Source organism: Nuphar pumila, chromosome 5 (assembly GCF_984573655.1).
Source record: "Nuphar pumila chromosome 5, dmNupPumi1.hap1.1, whole genome shotgun sequence".
Lineage (NCBI taxonomy): Eukaryota > Viridiplantae > Streptophyta > Magnoliopsida > Nymphaeales > Nymphaeaceae > Nuphar > Nuphar pumila.
In genome coordinates, this window is record NC_143253.1 from 15,267,845 (window position 1) to 15,293,146 (window position 25,302).

General features: G+C 36.7%; 1 protein-coding gene across 2 annotated transcripts in view; it reads left to right on the top strand.

Moving 5' to 3' along the window:
* Nucleotides 1–25,302, top strand: part of LOC149836903 (ARM repeat superfamily protein) — a 178,948-nt gene that overhangs the window by 74,548 nt on the left and 79,098 nt on the right. Inside the window, exons 4-7 of one of the 2 annotated variants that reach the window (XM_090005654.1) lie at nucleotides 2,149–2,211; nucleotides 21,217–21,320; nucleotides 24,811–24,877; nucleotides 24,984–25,055. In XM_090005654.1, the coding sequence (XP_089861780.1) occupies nucleotides 2,149–2,211; nucleotides 21,217–21,320; nucleotides 24,811–24,877; nucleotides 24,984–25,055 (306 nt within the window). The remainder of the gene's footprint in view (nucleotides 1–2,148; nucleotides 2,212–21,216; nucleotides 21,321–24,810; nucleotides 24,878–24,983; nucleotides 25,056–25,302) is intronic. The other variant, XM_090005655.1, reaches the window with a different exon arrangement.

Sequence of the window (25,302 nt, forward strand, 5' to 3'; positions counted from 1 at the left end):
ATCTTGGTGAGTTTGAGTTGAAGTTCCGGAATAGAGCACATCACATATCCCCAAAGCTTCTTGCCTTAGAGGTTATTTTTCATGGTGGATGCCCACATCATGTAATTGGCATAATTCAACTTGAAGGAGATATCAATCTTTTGCTTATTCTCCATTGTGGCTTAGAGAGAAGAAAGGAGTATGGAAGAACACATAAGAGCTCCTTCACTTAAGTTGCCACTAGAACGTCGATCCTCAAATCATGATCTTTTTAATATTCACTCTTTAAGAGGCCAAGAGCACAACCTTGCTCTGATACCATGTAATGAAGTATGCAGAATTACAAGGATAAGGTACAAAAGCACCAAACAAGTCCAATAGTGGACAATTACAAAGGCACAATAGGCACAAAAGTGCATAATCTAGAAGTCCACGATGTGACAATTCACAAAGCCTCCAAAGGGCAACACCAATAAGTAAAAGAAATATAAATATTATTGAAGAGGTGCTTGGAATACAATGAAAGAAGTAGGGAGAAGACACCCCTATTTATATACATCAAGAGAGAGAGAGGGGAGGCCATTGGGAGCTCTCCTTGTAGAGTCGTTGGGGAGCTCCCAACGACTCTAAGAGTGGGCCCCCTAATGGCAAATAACAATAATAAAAAAATAAACTAATAAAAAAGGGGAAAAGCTAAAATATAGTTGTTTCTAGAAAACAACTATAATTACATGTGAAAAGACAAAAGTGCTCTTATCGGGCAAACTAATACAAAGTAGATTTTATATATATATATATATATATATATATATATATATATATATATATATATATATATATATATTTCAACAGGCATCTCCTAAGAGGTTTGATGAGATGTTTGACCATGCACATTTTAACAGTTCCTAAGCAAAGAACAAAGCTACATAATACGAGGTGTCGGCTCGTCTGCTGAGTGGCAAGTTGGCAACCAGTTGGCTAGACAAATCCCTTTTCTCTTCAAGTGATCTTCAGTACTCATATGCAACTAGCAAAGCAAAACTATTAGCTTTGGGAGATGGGCCAAATCCCAAAATGGTCGGTTTTGGTAAAGGCTTGACACAAGGCTCCAAAAGCGAGCCGTAGAAGAAAGCCATGGGTAAAGGAGTGAGTCCCTTCACAGTTCCAGCAATATGAGTCCTCTTCATCCATTTGGTGCTATGAACATAGCGAATGCAGCAGCTCCAGCCATTGATCGAATTCAAAGTCTTTGAGATTCCTTCTAAAAACTAAGGTCCACCGTTCACCATACTTCCAGCTGTCTTTTACCTTGATCAGTTTGTCCTTAGAGAGATGGTATGGAACAAGGAATGTCTCAACCAATGGCAGCAGTCCACACCATTTGTCATACTGAAATTGGATGTTGTCCTCTTTCCAAGCTTCATACTTATAGCGGCCACTAAACTCTAGAAGAAAATGACCTTCAATCTATCCAAATCGTTAAGCGCCACTTCCATTCCCTTGTAATGGATCAATTCCAAGGTTCACTGCTGCTGCTCACATTTTGCTCTAAGAAGCTTAATCCGTGGTTTTTTTTTCTTTGAACACAAGGCCCACCACCATTTCCCAATCGATGTAGTATCTTAATTCTCAGCCCTCCACATCCCTGCGATAATGTGGTTACCTTCCAGCTGATAGAATGGTTACTTTTAGCTTGGTTCGCCCCCTTAAGTTGCAGTGATAAACTATCACTTGACATATTTGTTTTAATTGTAATATGTCCTTAATGTGAAACTAGTGTTACACATCGTTGGCAAAATCAATGGACAGGTTAGGAATTGCTGATCTCTCTATCTCTCTCCTGTTTCGGATATGCCTATATTTGTTTGGTATCCCACACTTTTCAGTTTCTGATAGTTTCTTCTCTTGATTTTCAGAAAAAAAAATCTATTTTACTGTGAGGGCATTCATTGGTTGATCTGAAAGCTTCTTGAAATTTTTGCCATGGCATGAAATTTCATGTTAATATTTTTTTACTCAGTAGCGGTCTTATTTAATTTCTGTTTGCAGTCTTTTGTATGCATTGATCTTAATAAAGAATCTTGAATTTTTTGTCATAGCTTGAAAAGTCATGCTAATATTTTTTTACCCTATTGCTGATCATGCTCCTTTATTTATTTCTGTTTGCAGTCTGTTGTTTGCATTGGTCTTAATGCAGAATCTCAGATAGTCAGATGTATTTCTTGTGAAGCTGTACGTACACGATAGTAAACCTTTTCCAGTTCGAATATACAATTGCCTATATTTGACTAGTTTTGCTGTTTTTTATCAATTCATTATTGTGTGGAAATTATGAAGTGTGTATTCAGCTGCATGTTTTCTAGCTCAAAATTTGCTAACCAAATATTTTGATCTTTTATGAGCTATATTTGTGATTCAGTTTTTTTTTTTGTGGACAACAAGGGAGCTTGGGAGAAAAGTCAACCGTACCCACTTGAAAAAATGACCAAACTTGTGTGTGTGTGTGTGTGTGTGTGTCTGCATGCACATGCGTGTGTGAGCACTCGTACATGCATGTGTGGAGTTGTGCAAGCAGCATGTAAAACCCGGTTTTAACAAAAAAAAAATCTCGGACCCGGGTCGGGTCCAGACCCGACCCGGATCCATCTCATGCCCAACCCCTCGAAAAGGGTTTTCGAGGGGCTGGCAGCCCACAGAAGGGGGGGGGGGATCTTCGGCGACACAGGGGGCGGGCCCTGTGTGCCCCCCTCCTTATAAAAAGGCAAGAGGGGAGGGCTTACGAGCCTCCCCCGACCCCCCGACTCTCTCTCTCATCTCTCGTCTCTCCCCTCTGTCTCTGCTCTCTCTCCCCCCGACTCTATCTCTCGTCTCTCTCTCATTGCCGACGCCGGCCAACCCCCCTTCACGACGATCACCTCTCCGGCGAGCCCCCCCTTCACGACGATCACCTCTCCGGCGAGCCCCCCTTCACGGCACCACTCCTCGGCAGCCCAGGTAAACCCCCCCTTCTCCTCTCGTTCCCCCCCCCCCCCCCTCTTTTCTTCCTCCTCCCTTTTTCCGTCAGGCAAGGGGCTCCGCCCCCTTGCCTTCATCTTTTTAGCAGGCAGGGGGCTCCGCCCCCTGCCCTTTTTACTATTCTGGCAGGGGCCATGGCCCCTGTCCTTCTCATTCATGTAGGGGCCGATGGCCCCTACCCTTCCCTTAAGAAAGGAAGCAGGAGCCTTCGGCTCCTGCCTCGTTTTTTTGGAAACCCAGTAGGGGCCAATGGCCTTTGCCCCTCTCTTGACCGACAGGGGCCTCTGGCCCCTGTCTCTTCTTTCTGTCGAGCAAAGGCTCGACAGGGGCCTTTTGGCCCCTGCGCTCTCTCTCCCTACTCGTTTCCTGGCCCCTGCCCCTTTCTTTTAAAACCTGGCAGGAGCCGAAGGCTCCTGCCCCTCCTTTCTTTAAAACCCAGCAAGGGCCTCCTAAGGCCCTTGCCCCTTTATTTTTGGAGACCCAGCAGGGGCCGATGGCCCCTGCCCCTCTAACCGACAGGGGCCTCTGGCCCCTGTCCCATTTCCTGTCGAGCAAAGCTCGGCAGGGGCCATTTGGCCCCTGCCTTATCTTCCGAGGGCCGCATGTGTGCATTTGGCCCCTGCGACCCCATCTCTCTCTCATTTTGCCTTCCGACAGGCCAACGGAAGGGGGTGGGAAGCCCCCATTCCATTCGAGGTAGGAGAAGCTGAGTCTCCTCTCTACCTTTGCTCGTTTTTATGCCTTCTAAAAGTCATATTTTTGCAGTTCACGCAACGAAGCCCGTTTGCGCCCCGCGAGCTAAACCAACGATCACCTACGCTCGTAGACAACTTCTTCCTCGCAATACCTCAAGGTAGGAGAAGTTACACAATGACTTAAATAATTAAATCAAGCTTAAATAATTAAAGGTTGAAAGGACTTAATTATATATTTATATACATATACGTATATAAGTACGCTTTTAATTCAAGGACGCGGTTTCGCGATCCTTGTCCTTTGCTTTCGCATTTCCTGTTCCTGTTTGCCGTCGCGCTTTGCGCCCAGGCTTTTGCTTTCATATTTACTACTTCCTGCCTTTTAATTCAAGGACGCAGTTTCGCGATCCATTTCCTTTGCTTTTGCATTTCTTGTTTCTGTTGCCGTCACACTTTGCGCCTAGGCTTTTGCTTTCGTATTTACTACTTACTGTCTTTTAATTCAAGGACGCGGTTTCGCGATCCTTGTCCTTTGCTTTCGCATTTCCTGTTTCTGTTTGCCGTCGCGCTTCGCGCCCAGGCTCTTGCTTTTCGCATTATCGTCTTTCGATTATGCCTTGCCATTGACTCAACGTATTCGGGAGGAATACTTCTTCCACTATTTTGAGAAAATCCTTGATCTAGGACAAGATCAAGTTGTTGGGTGATGGGTTCTTTTGCGAAGCCCATTTACCAAAACCAGTGTCGTGACTTGCATAGCACCCAGACACTGCGTCATCGGATGTCAGATTCGAGAAAATCACATGCCATATGTTGGCAAGTTGTGGGTCGTTTCGAAAGATTTAAAATGTTAAAATAGCTTTTTAAAACATTATATCTTTGCGAAACACACTCCCGAGGCTCCTATTAAGGACCTATATCCCTTTACTCGTAAGTGTACTCTTGAACATGTGAGGCATGTTAGTACTACGACGATTGGATGAGATGGTCTTATGACCTCGATTAGTGCTTTGTGTACGTTGTTGAAAACATATATAAAAAGGAATGGGATCGCCTTCATAGGCAAGATGCTCGTTTTGGTCTAATGGACCGGAGCATGAAGAATAAGGCAACGACTAAGAAACCCCGTCGCGCTCGATTCAACCTTGCTTCGTCAAGAGAGAGGACGAAGGGTACCAACTCCGATGGACAAACCATTTATAGTTTTTTTTTGGGGCAAAAGACCCATCTTCCCCAGTCATCGGAGGTTAGGGGGGATAGGGGCTACATAAGTTAGCCTAACACTTCTGCAGAAGTTTGGATGCATCCCTATTAGGCCTTGGGGACTTACTCTCTCGACCATCGGTCGTCTACATAGGAATATGATTCAGTCAGCCAACCGAGGTATCTTAAAATACTTAACATAATGAATACTCGACTTAGTCTCGGCTGTTTCGACTCACGTGCCATGTATGTACCCGCATGACCGATTAACAAGTAATAACTAATTTGAGCATGCTCACATTTTCAGTTTGTTGTACTTAGCTTGTTTCTCCAGTCTATCTGCTTAGTTTAATCGTTACTACCTGCTGCATAAATTATTTATGCCTCATTTAGTTCTTTCTGTTTTTGTGCTCACCTACTAGTTTTTCGCAAAACTAACCCATTTCATGGGTACAGGTGACGAATAGGTGCATCACAGGCGATGGCGCGACTGCGAGATGACTTCAGGATCCACTGTTTCTGCTCGTAGTTCTTCTCCTGGACATTTTGGTTTTTGATACGGTTTTCCCTAGAGGAAATCCAAATTTTTGTACAAACCTGACACTATCTTTAAATAGAAGAAATGATTTCCTAAGTATTATTGCAGATCGTCTATGGTAAATCTTTGTTCTCTCGCTAACGTGCCTAAAGTTGTCAAACTTGTCCTTTTTCTTTTAAAGAAATCGTTTCCGCTGATTTTAAAAATAAACTTTGTAAAGAAAAGGAATTTTTCAACTATTTCAAGGAAATTATAAAGTTCGAAATTTTGGGGCGTTACACAGCACCCTCCATGTTTTTTGAAATTGCTGCGTTGCACAATGTGACAAGTTTCTTGCAAGAAATAGAAATACCACCCAAGAGTTTACATAAGCCTTTGAAGACCTTGAAGACAAAATGCTGAAATTAAGCTTATATAGAAAATGAAAGATAAAGTGTATAAGGAAAAGAAAGACTGCGTCTTATATATACATAGCATAAATATGTAAGACACTACCTTTGCATAATGGTTGTCAACAAGTTCACCAAATCTTCTTGCACCTAACAAAGTTTAATATGCCATAGATGTTCCACATAAACAGCATCATTTGTTGTGCTTAGGGAATAATGCACATATTATTCATATTTGTTAAAAAAAATTTAAAATCAGTTTTTGGTTGTAAATAACTAAGAAGGCAGTATGGTCTAGCAAAGGTTATTAAAGACAAGTGAGATCTAAACTTGTTGGGTGTCACTAAAGATTGCAGACATTGGTGGCAGTGTCTATAAATAGAAATGAACAAAGTGACGATATCTAAAACTACTTTACTATGTGAATGAGAAAGCATAAAAATATGGAAAATAATATTCTGAACACATAGACACACATATGATAAGAAGGGCACAAATTGGGAGCAGTTTGAGGACTGCCTTGCTGACTGTTTGTGGGGGTTATGTAAACAAATGGTAAGTACTTCATACCATAGTCACATATATCAGCAATATTTTGAAAATATCGCAATATTTTCACGTTATGTTCATCAAACGATATTATAGGTAAAATATCACTATATTTTGAAAATATCGCCATTTTGATATTATCACAATATCATCAATTATTGTTACTATTTTTACTTATTTTCTACATCTTAAATGTGTTTTTCTTATTTATTTTGTATTTTTTACTTATTTATTTTAGTATATATGTACTTTATTAATTAAACATGATATTTTCTTACTTATTTTTGTTATTATATATATAATTTTTATTTTTTCATGCCCGAGATTTTCCCGAGATTTATCACCAAACCTATAATATCGCGAGAAATAGCCTCGCCGAGATATAGCTGATACCGATATTTGTGACTATGCTTCATACTACCTTGGTTTTATTTTAACCTACTTGTCTGGTTCATTATTTCTGAAAATATGTTCTTTTGGATAGCTCTTAATTATCTTTTATCATTTTTAGCCAGAGTCAAATCTATGGCTTCATTTGGACTCTATTCTATAAAGAAGACTGAAGCCTTTATAGTCTATGCCAGTACTATTGAATTTGTATTATTGTTTCCTTTCTTAGTTTGCGAATCTGTAACGATACTTTGTTGGTTATTTGTAACAATTATATGAATTTCTGGATCTAATTTGGCAACTTTTATCAATTGCAATGACTATCAAACTATGACATTAAGCATCACTATATTTAGAATATACCTTGCATTTCAATTCTGACTCCAGTATAGAGTATGATAAGCATTAATGTTAGGAAATATGCATGGTAGAAACAGATTAAAAGGCCCAATAATCTAAGAATATATGATTGACTTTTAGGATACAGTGGGAACATGGAAGAAAATGGTAATCTTTGTCACAAGACTGGATGTATAATTAGAATTTTATGAAGGTGATCTCATGTAAATGGAAGCATGGATGAATGATCATAGTGATGGTGAATAAAAAAACATGAATAACATCATAATTTGTTGGTATCTTTTTTTTTTTAATTTTCCTGCGTTTGGAACCTGCTACTTTTATGAAATCATGAAATAATAGTTGTTAAAAGAAACTTAAAGTATTGACTTCCCCTTTTGAGGAGATTAAAATTGGAAAATAGCCACAATTGTCAAACAGTAGATACCACTAACTAGTAGTGGAAGTTGTTAACTTGTTATGTGAATGTTGAAATGGAAGTGGAAGCATCAAATAGAAGTGCTGAAGCATGAAGTGTGAATAGTGTATAAGCTTGTAGGAAGTGACATGGAAGCAGAAGTGGTTGATGTTAAAATGTATTGTGTATATGACATTTGTGTTATATATATATCAGAGTTGCCAGTTGGGAAAGCGGTGCAGGAAGCAATTCGGGAAGCGAGGCACTTACAAAATTTTAGGAAGCGGGAAGCGTGGGCCGGCTTAGAAGCGAACCAGAAATCGTCTCAGAAGCGACCTATAAAGTGAACCAGAAGCGACATAGGAAGCGAACCGGAAGCGAGGAAGCGAAAAAAGGGAAAAAAAATGAAAACACAAAAAAATGAAAAATAAGGGGAAGCGAGCTTCCCTTAAAATGGGAAGCACACTTCCTAATTTTTTTGGCACTTCCCGACACATTTTGGAAGCGCCATGTTTCGTGCTCCCGAAACGCGCTTTGGGAAAGCACGCTTCCCCATATACTATGGCGCTTTCGGTAACCCTGATATATATAGTTCACAGTGTATGTAAACTGAAATACCCATAAGGGGTAGGTCAATCATTTCAACGTGTAATAGGTGTCAGTCCACTAAGGACTGACGACTTTTGTTTCTTATTTTCTTATTTTTTTATCTTTTTATTTTATTTTGTATCTTTGATTGATGTAACAGATGTTGGGAGCTGGTCCAACCCCAATGGCTAGTGGCCCAATAGCTAGTTGGGCCAATCCCTTAAGCATGGGAGTGCCTATTTAAAGACACTCCCTCTTTTGTATTTGTTATGCTTGTTGCCAAGCATATTTGAATAAAAGCCTTATTATTTTTTTATGTGTTCTTGCTCTCTTTTGAGAGATTGTGTGTTGACCCTTAGTGGCTCTTTGTATTTGGCCCATTAGAGGCTTTTGTACTTGTGAGTGTGCACCTTTATTGCCACTTTGTGGCATTGTATTTGTGTACTTGTTGTTTCATTACATGGTATCAAAACCTTTGGTGCTCTTGGGCAAAAGCTTGAATAAGAGATTCGTTGGATTGGTGGAGCATTGGTTCGTTGCCTTGGAAAGCATGCCATCAAACTTCTTCAACACTTTTTCTTTGCTTTCCTCTCTTCTTTCTTCTCATTCTTATCTCTATTCTTTTCCCCACTATGGCTAATAAAGAAATTGTAACGGTTCCCATCAAATTTGATGGGAAAAACTACAACATGCGGGCCGCGACGGTGAAAAGAATCCTTATGGGTAAAGATTTATAGCATTTTGTTGATGGATTCGCATTGGAACTACAACCAATTCTCACAAAATTGGTTATTGGAACCGATGGTGGATCCAAAGAAGAAAGCTTTAAGGGGATTGAAAAAGAAAAGGCTATGCTTGATTACAAAAAAACCTATAAAGAGTGGGAAGTAGGCCATGCCAAGGTTCTTTCCCTTTTTATGGGTAGTATTCATGAGGAGCCTTGCTTTGATATTCTTGAATTTCAAAGAGTAGATGAGGCTTGGGAATATGTTAGGCAAACATATACCAAAAAAGATGTGGCACACAAATGGGATCTCAAAGACAAGGTACCTAATTGCAAACAAGGTGATAAGACCGTGAAGGAATACTATAGTACCCTCAAAAGACTTTGGGATTAGTTGGCTAAACTTGAGCCTATATGGGAGACTCCAAATGATGTTCAAGAATGGAAGAAATACAAACATTAAGAACAATTGTTCCAATTATTTAGTGGATTTAAATCCAAATTTGAACAAGTTCAGGTTAATATTATTCATAGGGAAAAACCTCTTCCCTTGCATGAAGTCTTGACTCAAGTATCCATGGAGGAGACAAGACTAAAATCTATGTTTGAATGTAAGAAGACAAAGGATAATGTCTTGGCCGTCTCAAGACCGGGTGCCAATACAAATGTTTATAAACCACCACATTTTTTCAAAGCCTTACCAAGGGAAGCTTAGATATGATGACAAAAAAAAACTATATTGACTTGTCATAACTGTGGAGAAACAAGTCATATTAGGCTATTTTGCCCCAAGTTCAAAGGAAGAGAAGACAAAAAAGTGGCATCTATTGGAGCGTCTCACAAAAGAAGTGGAACCAATAAATATTCAAAATCTATTGGAACCATGTTCTCTCAAATCATGGAAGCTCTTCGTCCACTAATAAAAAACTCTTCTCTTTCCGGTGCTTCGGTCTCTACGTTATCACCCTCCGATAAGATTTCATGACTTTTGGATTCTGGAGCCTCATTTCATATGACTCCACATTCCTCTTTACTTTTAGTGTATTACACTAATACAACAAAAAAATGTTTTTACCGCTGATCGATCTTCTCTTAGCATTAAAATCATTGAAAATTTTGAAAGTACTTCAAAATTCTCTATTTCAAAAGTTAGACTTGTCTCAAAACTAAATTTAAATATTGTTTCTGTTTCACAAATTACCGGCCATCGGTGTAGTGTCTCCTTTTCATCCAAAAAGTGTTTTGTGCATGATCTCTAGTCCGAGAAACAAATTGGGGAAGGACATAGAGAATAAGACCTTTACTACATGGATCGTCTTCTTCTTCCAAAAGACAATTTTTGTTATAATGTTCAAAATGTAAATTTAGATTTATGGCATCGAAGATTGGGATATCCTAGTTTGTCAAAATTATCTCATGTACCCTATTTAAGCAAATTTTGTAATGAAAAATTTTATTGTGAGGATTGTATTGTTGGCAAAATGAAGGTTCTTTCCTTTTAAAAAAGAACCTTTCCTCAAAACCATTTGAATTAGTGCACTCAGATGTATGATGACCTTTTCCTATTTTATCTAAAGGTGGTTTATCATATTATGTAATATTTGTTGATGACTACTCAAGATACTCATGGATATACTTTCTTAGGAAAAAAAAATGAGGTTTTTGAGAATTTTAAAAAATTTCATAACTTTATCAAAATCCAATTTGAAACAAAAATTTCTATCTTTCGCCCCGACTCTCGGGGAGAGTTTATGTCAAATGATTTCAAAACCTATTTTGAAAATAATAGAATTATTCATCAAAGACGTGGTATTGGATAGAAATGAATGGAGGAGAAGGATTCATCTGGAAGACCCAGAATGATTTTCTTTGTTGGTTCATATCGCCGACCCCAATTGTTTTGGGATGAAGTTGTTGTTTGTATTCATCAAAGACGTAGTTGTTGTTTGTAAAACATAGGTACATAATTAAAACTATTAGAACTCTTTTAATTCCAAATGATGTTCCAAAACTTTTTTGGGCTGAAGCATGCTTGACAGTCGTATATTTTATCAATCGACTTCCGTCATTTAAGCTTCAAAACATCTCTCCTTATGAAAAACTTTTTAAAATTTCTCCCGATTATCTTAAATTAAGACCTTTTGGGTGCAAGTGTTTTATTCTCACCAACAAAAATGATAAACTCTTTCCTAAAGCCATACCGTGTGCTTTCTTTGGATACAAAAAAACTCAAAAAGGGTTTAGATGTTTTGATTTAAAAAATGACAAACTATATATATCTAAGAATGTTCGCTTTCTGGAAAATGAAAGTTTTTTTCAAAATGTGCTTGATAAAGACTAAGTATTCCTTTTCACTTGAATTATTGCCTCAAAATAGGGATGATTCGTCGTATGAGAATGATAGAGATGAAAGAGCCTCAATCAAATCAGGATAGTAAAAACATTGAAACTGGAGGACCTAGCATAATTCAATATAGAAGGCGTGAAAATAATAGTCAACCAAATGCTTTAAAACGATACTCTACCTTAGAAAATCAACGATTCGAAGGAGTCAGAAGATCAAATAGGACTTCTAGACCCCTTGATAGATTTGTTTCATATGAATCCTTTTTACTACAATATAGGGCTTGTCTAGCTAAAATTTTGGCCTATTTTGAATCTACCACATATAAACAAGCAAAGGAATATCCCAAATGAGTAAAAACTATGAATGAAGAATTAGGAGCACTCGAAAAATCTATAAGTTGGGAAGTATATAATTTTCCTAAAGGTAAGAAGATTATATGTAACGACTCCAACTTATCCCCATGAAAAGTAGATTTTTTTTTAAAACATTTGCGGAAACCAAAATCCAAGGATTCAAGGCCTCACAAACTTAACAACTTCTAAACCACAAGTGATCTTTACATTGAACCAACCAATCAAATAGCTAACTTTATTAATCAATAAATCAATGTCTGAAAACAAAATTAAATTAAAGTATGAAATCATAGATCCACACTGTCCAAAAATAACAGAAGTAAGTCATGCGATCTTGCATGCTCCCTGTGGCAGTCATCCCCATCACTGAGCTCTAGGTCCTGAGAAAAACTGTCGAAGTACTGGGTAAGAATCAAAGATTCTTTATACGAATTCCTCTAAAAATTCAAATAAGCAAGAAAGAGCATACATTAAATTCATGCAAACTATTGAGAGAAATATAAGAATAACAATCTCATAATTCATTTACCATTCAAGCATTTCAAAGCAAGTATCATGCAATAACAATTTCTTACATGAAACAAAACAAGTAAGAATGCATAAACTAATGCAGGACAGTAAAGATGCATGATTCAATGCACGTGTAGGAACAAATTATCTAGTTATTATCAGAGTTTTCTTTTGCATGTATGTCTCTATTAAATGCACACAAGTTTTAGTTTAACTTTTCATTAAACCCGTATATACTCAAAATGGGTACAACAATTCTTGAAGTCCAAGTTAGGTTCCTAGTTGTAGCTTAACACACAATTTGTATTTTATTACTTGGTTCCACACTTGTTTCTCGACTGATATCAGGAATCAGCACCATTTATCAAAATATTAGAAATCAACATCTAATGTCGAGACACCAGGGAAATCAACATCCACTGATGCCACTTTCTTGGTATACCAATAATAACAACTGCGTCATAGCACCACCCCCAGGTAAAGTGGCTGAAAACTCCTTAAAATCATGGCCGGAAGGCGAATCACCATATCGAGTTCAGGGGCACAAACATACACATAGTTTTAGTATCCTCACGATTTTTCTAAAACCGCCATCCAGGATTCCCACTGTGAAAGGGACATTCAGGAAGAAAAAAATATTAATTATACTGTTTATCTCTTTTATCTTTTTAACAAAAGTCAAATTTTTTACCAAAGAATCATTTTGCAAATCAACATGCAAAACAGAACACGAGACCTGGCCTGCTACAATTTTAACAGTGTAATTAATTTAGAAAGCCAATAATTTCAAGAGTGAATTTTGCAATGCATAAACACTAATCTTAGAGCAACGCATGCTCTTGACCTACATGACCTATGGTGGTTCAGACCACCAATGCGTCTTATACAAAATTCTCAGTGAACATACACACACCGTCATTAGAACATGTCCACAATGCACATTCATTCACACGACAAGAATGTTCATATAAACAATTTGCCTATGCATATGAACAAATGCTTGCAACATGCATTTTTCTTGATTCATTGTATGCATAACATCTCAACATGCACATGATCATTTTAGTGCAACATCAAAACAACTTCAGAAATTGTGTTCATGATATGCACATCTCTGCCAACATAGTATTCACTTGCATGAGCATACATAACCATTGAGTCTTATTTATGCTGCCACGATGCACGGGACAACATTAGCATGCTGTTGGCGGCATGTTTCTCATGCAGAAAATATGCGGCTCAAAGGCGGTGGACAACTGACAATGCTGCACATAAATGTGCAGCATTGGTCTACCCTACAACAGCCCACCTAAAGCCAAACAAATCACATGTTTAATGCATATATATGCAGAAAAATAACATGCTGAAAATACTCTGCTGATGCATATTTATGCAAAGAAATAACATGCTGAAAATATTCTGCTGAAACATAATTATGCAGAGAAATAACATGCTGGAAATACTCTGCTAATGCATAATCATGCAGAGAACATCATCCTGGAAAAATACATGGCTATTGTATATCTATGTAGAGAAATAACATACACGCATTCAACTATTCAAACATCAATTTTTAACCATCACTGATTTCCTGCACATATATAAACACTACTTGGTGACAGTCTTGCAAACATAGTTATCAACATCCTCGTGTAAACCAGTCCGATCAGCATGCGTTCGGGTCTGATCAGTCACGCGAAAACTGCATATGTTTTGGGTCTAGTCAGCACTCAATACCACATGTATTTGGGTCTGATCAGTACCTGAAAACTGTGTAGTTTTGGGTCTGATCAGCACCCATTACTGCCTGTGTTTTGGGTCTGATCAATACCTCAAAACAGTAAATTTTTGGGTCTGATCAGCGCCCAATTCTGCATGTATTTTGGGTCTGATCAGTAACCAAAAACAGTATATTTTTGGGTCTGATCAGCACCCGGTTCTGCACATATTTTGGGTTTGATAAGTACCCGAAAACAATATACTTTCGGGTCTGATCAGGACCCAGTTCTGCACATATTTTGGGTCTGATCAGTACCCGAAAATAATATATTTTTGGGTCTGATCAGCACCCAGTTCTGCATATATTTTGGGTCTGATCAGCACCCTATAAGTTCTTGCACAGTTCCTAAAAAAAGAACATTCAATATGACATCTAAAAAAACACACATTCAATAGACAGCTCTTAAGAACACGTTCAATAAGACAACATCGAAACACATTTGAATGCAGGTGCATACAATTAGACAGATCTGAATCGAAGTCTAGAAAAAAAAAAAAAAAATATATATATATATATATATATATATTCAGCAGATCCAGACCAGATCTGCCTAGTTCCTTCACTTGGTGGATCTGATTCGAATCGGTTGTGCTTGAACAAGGTCTCGTCAGATTCGCATAATTTTTTTTCAGCAGATCTGGACCAGAACTGCGCACCTATGAAAATCGGCTGATCTGTCCACATGTACTGGCGGCAGATCTGTCCACAGGTACACGCGGCAGGTCTGAACTGATGAATATATATATATATATATAGTATGCACACGAGTTCAACAAATCAGATTTTATTGCATCCATTTGTATCTTTGCTATGCATGTACAGAAAATCGACATGCCTATCAAACCTGAACATGAAATAGCCTCTACATGTTCAATACATGATTTCAATAGATCAAATATATATATATATATATATATATATTCATAAAATCAGATTTCCTTTTTTTTTCTTTTTTCAACAAAAACATCACATAAACCTGATTTAGGCTATTTCTTCCCATTCTAATCAATAGAGGAACCCATACCTTCAATCAGAGACAGAAAAAAGCAAAAAAAAATCGTCGGATGCCCAGAACGGAAGGAGATCTTTTTCCTCATTCTCCTCTTTTTCCTCATTTTCCTTCTTCGTTCTTTCCTTCCCTCTTTCCTTTCTCTCTCCCTCTCTCTCTCTCTCTTCCCTCTTTCTCTCTCTTTTTTTTTTGAGTCTTAAATAGTTGTGGGCTCCTCTAGAGGGTGACGCCCCTCTAGGGATTCCCATTTTGTTAGGGATAGAGTTCTAGAACTCTATCTCTAACCTCCTTTCCCCTTTTTCTAGCTTCCTTGTTATTTTATTATTTTTACTATTTTACTTTAACTACTTGTGGGCTCTTCAAGAGGGTGATGCCCCCCTCTAGAATCCTTACATAATAGGTAGAGTTCCACAAATGTAGAACTCTGCCATATCCAAAATAAATTTTCAGAATTTATTAATTTTTAATAATTAATTTATTATTTATTTATTTATTTATTAAATAATAAATTTTTAGAAAGTTCCAGAGGGTATCTTCTCCCTCTAAGAGTTTTTTTAACTTGGAATTTTACTCAATTTAACTTATATATTGAATTTAAAACTTTAATTTGGTTAAAATTTGATTTCAGATCTAGATCCGGATCCAAGATCCAAATTCATATCCAATATCCATATGGATCTCAGCCTGGACCAGATCCTAATTAATATGGATCTTGAACTGGGTCCAGATCCATATCAACTTAGATCAAACGGATCAGATCATATTCGATCCAATCCAGAATTGGTCATATCGAAGCAGGTCATTTTTGAAAAAATGTGATTTTCGGGTCAACCGTAACTCGAATTCAGAAAAACAAAATATCAATGTTTTAAGAATTTTGAGACGCATCAAATGATATATTACTTAAATTTCGCCTTTGAATTTAACCCGAATTTCTCTTGATTTTAAATGTAAAAAATAAAAATTTTGACCAAAACTTATTTGGCTCGTTTAAGTCTTGTCAATGGGTCATGGGTCACGCCCAGTCTCAGCTGACGCCACCTAAAATCGAGGATTTCTATCGACTTTCAAAGTACTTAGTCAATTTTTTAGAAATCTCAGAATTTAAAATGGTAGAAAAACACACGATATTACATTATATGTTGTAAATGGCTGTATAAAGTCAAAACTAAGAGTGATGGTACTCTAGAAGGAAACAAAGCCAGGTTAGTTGCCAAAGGGTATACACAATAATAAAGGATATACTATGATGAGACATTTGCATCAATAGCTAGGATGACTTCAGTTATGACCCTTATTGCTGTTGTTGCTATTAAAGGTTGACCTATATACCAAATGGATGTAAAAAATGCATTTTTAAATAGACATTTAAAAGAAGAAGTTTATATGGATTCACATCCTGAATATGAAGTCCCCTCTAGTAAGGTACTTCGATTGAGAAGAATTCTTTATGGTTTGAAACAGACACCCAAAGCCTGGTATGATCACTTTAGTTCTGTTATGCTAAAGCTTGGTTTTAAATCTTGTTATTACTGATATTGCTATGTTTACTAAGAAATCTGATGCAGAGATTGTTATACTTTTGCTTTATGTTGATGATATGATCATTATAGGTGCAGACAAAGAGGTAGTAAAGTATATTAAATGTATCCTTAAAAATATTTTAAAATGATCGATCATGGATTTCTTAGATTTTTTTTTAGAATTGAGGTTTCTTACTCTTGTAAGAGTTACTTGCTTTCTCAAACCAAATTTGCTAATGATATTATTGACATGTCAGGCAATAGTGATGAAAAAGGGTGGACACACCTAAAGTTATTAATGCCAAGATGAAAATTGACAATGCGACACCTCTGGATGATCGTACTCCATATCGCCAAATGATTGACACCCTGCCTTATTTAACTATTATTAGGCCTTATATTGCACATAAAGTTCATACTGCTAGCCAATTCCAACATTCTCCCACCACAGTTCACATGAGTGCTGTGATGAGAATTGCTAGATATTTATAAACCTTTACCTCTAGAGGTCTTTTGTTATCCTCCTCTTTCTCTCTTGAGTTGATTGCTTATTCTGACTCAGATTGAGGAGAAGATCCAAACAATCAATACTCAACTACTATTTTTTGTGTTTTTGTAGGTGATTCTCTAGTGTCGTGGAAGTGCAAAAAGCAACAAAAAATATCTTTATCATCCACTGAACCCGAGTACCATGCAATGACTACAACATCATTTATCATTTGGTTGCGAAGATTACTTGAAGACATGAGCATTCATCTTCAGACACCTTTCAGACTGTATTGTGATAATAAAAGTGCAATATACATAACTGGCAACCCTACATTCCATGAAAGAGCCATGCATATCGAAATAGACTGCCACGATTTGCGTGAATAATTTCTGAGGTACACCATCACTCTACCTTGTATTACCTCCGAGTATCAAGAAGCAAACTTCTTCACCAAGGCGCTTCCGTCACCTTGATTTTATTTTTCTTCTTGATAAACTTTCAGTGATCACATCGTAAGTTTGAAGAGGGGTATTAAAATGTATTGTGTATATGATATTTGTGTTTTGTATATATATATATTTCACTGTGTAGTAAACTAAAATACATGTTAGGGGTATTTCAGTCATTTTGGTGTGTAATAGGTGTCATTCCACTAAGGATTGATGACTTTTGTTTCTTATTTTCTTATTTTTTTATCTTTTTATTTTGTTGTGTATATGTAACAAGTGTTGGAAGCTTGTCCAACGGCCAGCTTAAGCATGAACTCTCTTGTATTTGTTATGCTTGTTGCCAAGCATATTTGAATAAATGCCTCATTATTTTTTATGTGTTCTTGCTCTCCTTTGAGAGATTGTGTGTTGGCCCTTAGTGGCTCTTTGTATTTGGCCCATTAGAGGCTTTTGTACTTGTGAGTGTGCACCTTTGTAGCCACTTTGTGGCATTGTATTTGTGCATTCTTTTGTTTCATTACAGTTGAGAATAAGAAGCAATATGGAAGCAAATAAGAAGTGAATATGAAGTTGAGTTATAACTACAAATTCATAAACATTCCCTATAACAATAGAAAACAAATAAGAAGTGAATAGGAAGTACTCCCACTAGTGAGAAGAGCATTTCTTCAAGTTTCCTTAGGGAAAGGATTTCCTTAAAAAGCCCCCAAACCATTTGTTGTATCTTGTCCTCCTTTGTGGACTTATTCGGTTAACAAAGTTTCTTGTTTTTCTAAAAATATGAACTTCCACATATTTGTTTTGTATACTACAGTTTGAATTCTTTAGTGCACATTCTACCCAATGGATGACAATTTGCACGTGAAACTTTCCACTATTTATGTTAATCATGGATATTGGTACCAAAGAGAATGTTAGTCATCACATTAAAACTAGTCATGCATGGGTTGGTGGTAATCTTAAAGTTATCAGGTTCTCTGGCGTGGGAACTGAACTATGTCACAAATGTTGACTAAAGATAACTGGCATTAGAAGCATACCCAGATGTTGCGGTCAAATCTTGTAGAATTGTTTGTGGGATATTCTATATAATATTTTTAGAATTGATTTTATGTTCTAGGAATAGAAGCAACATATTTGTTGCTTGATGCTAGAGCTAGAAACTTAGGATAATGTAATATTGCTATGGTAAATGCTATGCGTTCTATGGTTCATGCATCGTGAAAAATAAGAACCCTGCATGTAAAGTATTTGAAGGTCATGAAAATCTAGATATAAACAGAGACTATAATAATTTGATGTGTGAGAGGGTAAATGAGAACCAATGTAAACCATTACCATTTGGTAGATTAGGAATTAGAAGGCTGAGAACGCTGAATCAAGCAATGCTGAAGAAATATTGGTGGCAAATGTACTCTGAAGATAGGTGGTGGGTATCAACGATGAAAGCAAAATATGGATTCATGGATTGCCAGGTAGCTGCACCTCTTTTCAAGCTTAGAGAAATGGATCTGGACCAGAGTTACTGAAAGCTTCTTAGACAGGTGGGAAGTTCGCTTCCCAGAAACTCGCTTCGGAAGCACGATACTCCTTGCTTCCGAAGCTTGATGAGAACCTCGATTCCCCCACGCTTCTCATATGCTTTCCACACACTTCATCTATTCTTCTTATATGTTCTCTTACTCAACTTTTCTTGTTTTTTATGTGTTTTCTCTCACTCTTCTCACTCACTTCCATGTGCTTTCTCTAAATTGGTAGTCATCATTTTTAGATTTTGTTAAAAAAAATAATTTTTACACTAAAAAAGCATGAAATTTAATATTTGTCACTTTTATTTTAGTTTTTATTTGTGTATTATTTTGATTCCCATTCAATTCTTATATTTATTTTTTTTATTCCTCGCTTCCCACTTCCTATACATTTTAAAATGCATCGCTTCTCACTTCCGCTTTTCGTATCGTTTCCCGCTTCCGCTTCCTAGTCTGGCAACCTTGATCTGGACTGTAGAGCAGGTGGTTAGTTGTTCTGGACAAATTCAAAGAAAAGATCAGCGATAGCTGTGGGAGATGGGTCTAAAACAAGGTTTTTTTGTACTGATCCATGGTTGAACCAAACTATATCAACAGGTGAATCCCATCACTTTTCTGTATTACGAGCGGTGAAGGCCTGCTGGTGGACGACTGCTACTTGTGTAGAGGTGTTTGGGATACACAACTTAGAAGGAATCTTATAGATTTTGAAATAGCTGAATGCATGAGGATAAAGGGCATTTTAGAAGGAAGAAGCACTTTGCATGACCAGATAAAGTGAAATGGGTATTGTTTAGAGAGGTTAAGATTTTCAGTAAAATCAGGCCATTATTCTTTGCTGGAACCATTCATTGCATACTTTCCTAAGAAATTAATACAGGGCAAAGATCTGAGCCTACAAGCAACAATCTTTTCATGGTTAATTTCTATTGATTGTTTTGGCCAATCCATGTGATTTATGCTTGCATCAGGAAGTCATCATATCATTTGTTTTGGCATGGGATGTTTGGGAAGTTGATACCTCAGTAAGGTTCTATGACAGGTGATTTTAACGAAGTGGATACTGCAGTTTTTTGGGTATGGCAATGATGGAACTTTGTCCTGGTGGTATGTGGCTAGGATGGAACAAAAATGTATTGTAGGGCACTAAATGTGATCTAGCTGTGGTTTACATGAGAATGCTAAGCCACTTGGGTATATATGTTTGTTACTGGTGGAATATCTGTGACCTCAACTTGGATGGTTGAACTTTGTTGAAAGGAGTATGTTGTGATATCTAAATCTGTTATCAATATTTTAGTGAAATTTTCAAAAACACACCTAAATTATTGTCAAAAATCAAAACCACACCTAACTTTTAAAAATTGTTAAAAACACACCTAAGCTTGTTCATGGTTAATTAAAAAAGCTCAACGTTTAGTTCCATCAGAGTTGCCATCAAATGTATACTGCAATTTACCATTTTATCCTCAAGAAGTGTTTCCAAAAAACACATCTCTGTGTGTGCTTGGGAGCTGTGGAAGCTAAGAAGTTGGATCCATTGAGCCAGCAGCACTGACCGTCATCCATCCCAAATGGTTTCCGAAGGCAGGTTTCTGTGGGTCTAATGTGATGTTCCAATTTCACCATCGAATCCACACCTCTCCAATTCAAGCCGTTGAACTCCATTATCGATACCCAGAAGGCCAACAGCTATCTACATCCTTCAAGGACTCATCAGAACATTGGGGTTTTCTTTACTCTTAAAAGAAATTGCAAAGAAGAGGAATTGGTTACTTGCCCTTATTTGGGCATCATCATCATGGTCACTGATGCAGTGGGGAAGAGTTCCTGTTGTAGGCATAGGTGGGGAAGAATGAACGTGAAAAACCATAACAAAGAGGAAAAGACTGCTTTGAAGGTAAGTATGCAACTTTAACATATTAGCTCAACTTTGGTTAATGATAACCCAAGTTAAATGAACCAAAATGTCATTTTAATTAACTCAACATAATTTTAAATGTATTTTTAACAATATTCAAAACCCAGGTGTGTTTTTTATTATCATCAAAACTTTAGGTGTGTGATTGAAAAGTTCCCAATATTTTAATCTATGTATATGTTTGCTTTATTGTGATGACACCTTGTCACCTACCCTACTTTCTGAATGAAAGACTTCTTCAAAAAATAAAAACCAGCCTGATGATTATCAAGGCATAATTTTTTCACATATATGTGCTGAGTTAAGGTACTCTATGCGTTAACCAACCATTCTGAGCTTGGCCACCATTCTTTCTCACATGTCTCTGCTGCTGCAGTTATTTGTATTGTTGGAATTACTTTTATGTCATCATATTCCATGAAGTTTTTTCCTTTTTTAGATTTTTTGTGTGCAATAATTAGGTAAATCTTACCTTCAGGTTGCAAACTATTTGGAGAATGATGGCACAGATAGTGGTAAAGCTGCAGAGCTCCTTATCAACTTTGGTGTATACCCATTGCTTATTGATTGTCTTCTTTATGGGTATGGAGTCAATATCTGCTATTCAATTATTATGATCCTTTGGTCAAACAATGAAGATCTAGAACATCTTCCTGTTTCATACTATATCTACTGAATATGATCTTCAGATTTTAAGCTTATGATCTGTGTTATAACTGTGGTTGCATATATCTGCTGACATATGAACCAGCGGATGTTGCCTTGGTCTTTGGAGTTTAGTATTTTAGTCTTCTAGTGTCTCTTGGTTTTATTGCCTAGATATGGTTTGAATCAATGGTGGTACAAATTTATCCCAAACTATTCTAATGGGGAACAAAAAGTAAGGTTTTGGAGAATCACTGACTATGCAGTTGGTTACCAACCAACAAAATTGATCCTCATCTAGTTTAATGTCTGAGAATTGTGTCAAGATACTGTCATATACTTGTTTTATTGGTTTTTGGAGAGTATTAACTATGGACATTTTTGAAGGATAAGAAAAGGAAGATTCTTGCTGTTATAGGATACTTATACCTTATCAGTCAAGACACTCTTGATCGATATGGTCTTTGAATATTGACGTTGACCTCTTGCTTTGACCTTAGTCAAAGTTCATTTTAGTATCTGATATTGGATCTAATATGTCCAGCTCTATTTGTTGTTTACAAAATTGCCCTTTCACATTAGTGAAAGGGACACCAAACAGAAAAAGAAAGAAAAAGAAAGATTACAATGCTGCCCCTAATGGGCAGCTCCTATTACATAGAGAGAAAATTGTGAAAATGCTCCTGGTGGGCATTACTAATTTACAATCATAGGAACATAATATATATATACATAAACAAGATATATATATACATTTACATGTATGTATATAAACAAATATATACATATATGAATATATGTATATATTTTAACACAGACATGGCCAAATGCATGTGGGACATGCCTTTGACTACTCTCTCTGCACATCATTTTGGGATGGGTACGTGGGCCAAAATGAGGTATCCTGGTAGAGACTTGTCTGCCTTGTGATTATTTAAGGCATATATTCAGAGCAGTGAATTTCTAGCCAAAATGATTTTTAGGGAGTTTCATATGCCACTGTGTATGTATTTAAGCTTTTTATCTTGCTCTTTCTCTTTCTTGAATAACCATGGGATCTTTTCCTAAACTTTTCCCTCCTCTTTTCTTGTTTTTCTTTGTTGATGATGGAGAACTTGACCCAAGGTACACTGAGTCTCATCAATTTTGATCTTTCTTATTCTCAGATGTCGTTCTCCTCTTTCTTTGTCCTTGAATAGTTTAATAGACTGTGTTGTGAAGAAGATCCACGACTGATCTGATCTTTCAAAATATCTCATCTTTAATAATTCTTATTCGGTAAGAAATTGAAGAATGGAAATAAATGTGCCAACAACAGCATACTCTTGATGTTGTCATTCATTGAGATTATGCTGGCTTATGTTCTCCTCCTTGCAGGTTGAACAAAAGAAGGTCCAGCCATCAATATCCTGTGCTCTTTCAATTTTTCTTGATATCTATATTGATCATTTTCAGTAAAGAAAGGTTATTTATCAAAGTTGATTTTTCAAAAAACATTAAATCTGTAGTTTTATCTTAGAAAAATATTGAAACCTGTGCCTTTATTTAGCTTTGGCATTTCATGATTACTTGCATGCCCTCAACTTGTCCTTTTCCTGATATCAATTTCCTTCATGTTCAATAAAAAAGAGGCTATTTATAGAAGTTGGTTTGTTGTCTATTAAATCTGAGGTTTTATCTTAATGCCATTTTCATCTTTTAGTTTTTATTCTAGGCCTGGCTCTTTCAGCTGAAATTGTGGCAATGGCTTCATCATGCCTTGACATGTTTCGATGATTATTTGTCAGTCTAATTGAAGTTTTAGTACTTCAATGGATGGAACAAGATGTCCAAAGACCACAACTCTTTTTTTCCTTTAGATAAAATGGTAATGAACATGCTAGCTTTTGTGATTTCTTTTGGTAACACGAGCCCACATCACTCATCTGGTTCGCATATTTAGGATCATTGGACCTGCATGCAACTGAACTCGACTGGGTAATAAATTGTTGTTCATAATGGACTTTGTCACAAATTTCCTTGTTGCTTACATAGACGTGACCATGTGATTATCACCTTCTTGATGTACATGTCGTTTAAAATTTTTCTTCATATTTTTCCATGCAAGGAAAAAAAATTGATGGGAGATTATGTGGAAACTCATATACAGGATGTAGACAAATCTATGGAGAGAGAGAGAGAATGAAGTAGAGGAAGGCAGCAAAATGCTATTATGCTCTTTTAGGGTTGAAACAACAAATCCTCTTGAGGGCCAATACCCTTAATGGCCTATTTACATTCTGGGCAGTAACACACCTGTACAAGTCATTATTTGGCTTAAGTCTTGAGCAGATTTAAAAGACAAAATAGCCCCTGAAGAATACAAAGAACGACTACAATACCCTTATGACTCAACAACATATGTTCATACACCTAACATAATGTATGATATGATCCCATCCAAGTCCCCTCAAACTCAAGATGATGTAAGACCTGTGAAAAAGTTTGCAATCTATTGAACCAATGAATGACAATGTTATGATTCCGTATAAGTATGCTTGTCATATGAAGTGGCAGCCTATTTCCATATGCTTAGTCCCCTCATGAACCTCTGGGTTCTTGGCAATGTGTGTAGCACTTTAATTATCATGATGTAAGGGAATGCTTGTCTCTAACATTATGTATTTGTTTTTTTTTAATATATTAAAACTAGTCCATTTCTTCCAAAATCTTCTAAATGATATTTCATGATGCACCTTACCAAGTTCTGGTATGAGAATCTGATAAGCTATGTTTCTATCATACAATATGATGAATATGATTTTCACAACATTGATTTAAAGCCAATGATGGTTTGAGTACCTTCGAGAAAAGTAAAGATGTGAAAAATTGAGGTTAGTACTACCTTTAAGGCCGTTCTTTCGCAGTGCATGAATGGCTTTTCTGATGGTCAACATCAGGGAATCACATTCTTAATAATTATATAACATGTCATTCATGAGATACTCTGCGGCCAACTCTATATATGATCCTCTGCCTAGTAAGTCCAGGTGGATTGTCATGCTAAGATGACTTGGTGGCTGATTTATTTCTTTCTTGAAGCGATCTTTCCACATTTGCTGCCTTTATGACATTTTTTTTGTGGCAAAATCTCATTAAATTCTACAATTTTTTCGTGTTTTCAACTTTTTGCTGCTTGCGCTTTTATCTCCAAGGTGCATTGATGTTTTGCAATCTCTTGTAATGTTGCTTTTGTGTCCATTCAGCTGTTAATTAGATAGCCTTTTCTGATTTTGTGAAGCATATTCATGGGTGTGGTGTGAATAGTTTGGGTATCATGTAGATGTCATGGCATCACGACCCAATTTCAGTGTCCTGACTTCTTTTCTTTGTAATTTTGGAAAAGGAAGCTTGTATTTATGCATCTCATTTTCTTCTATCATTTCAGGGATGAACGAGTGTCTGCATCTTCTATGAAAGCCATCACCAATCTCGCAAAGACTGCTCCTGGGATTGTAAGTACCTCTTATAAATTCTTTTGCAAACTGCTATTAACTTGTGTTATTGCTTGGAAGTTGCATCATATAAACATATAAACTACTCCGCTATGAACTGTGCCAGGGAATCATCTTTCCAACAAACTGTGATGACGCTACACATCTCAAAAATGTTTCTGAACATAGTTCATCATCGGTGAGCTGCCTAATGAACTTATTCAACATTTAAATGTTCTATAGAATCATGAAGTGGTAGGTGTTAAATTATATGCATCTTTGTAAATATATATATATTTCTGTTTTCTGTGTTGTGTAAACTGAAATACCCATTAAGGGTGTTTCAGTCATTTCTCATGTAATAGGTGTCAGTCCTCTAGGGACTGACTTATTTTTTTGTTTCCTTATTTTTTTTCCTGTTTTCTTTTTTTTTTTTTATATTTTTT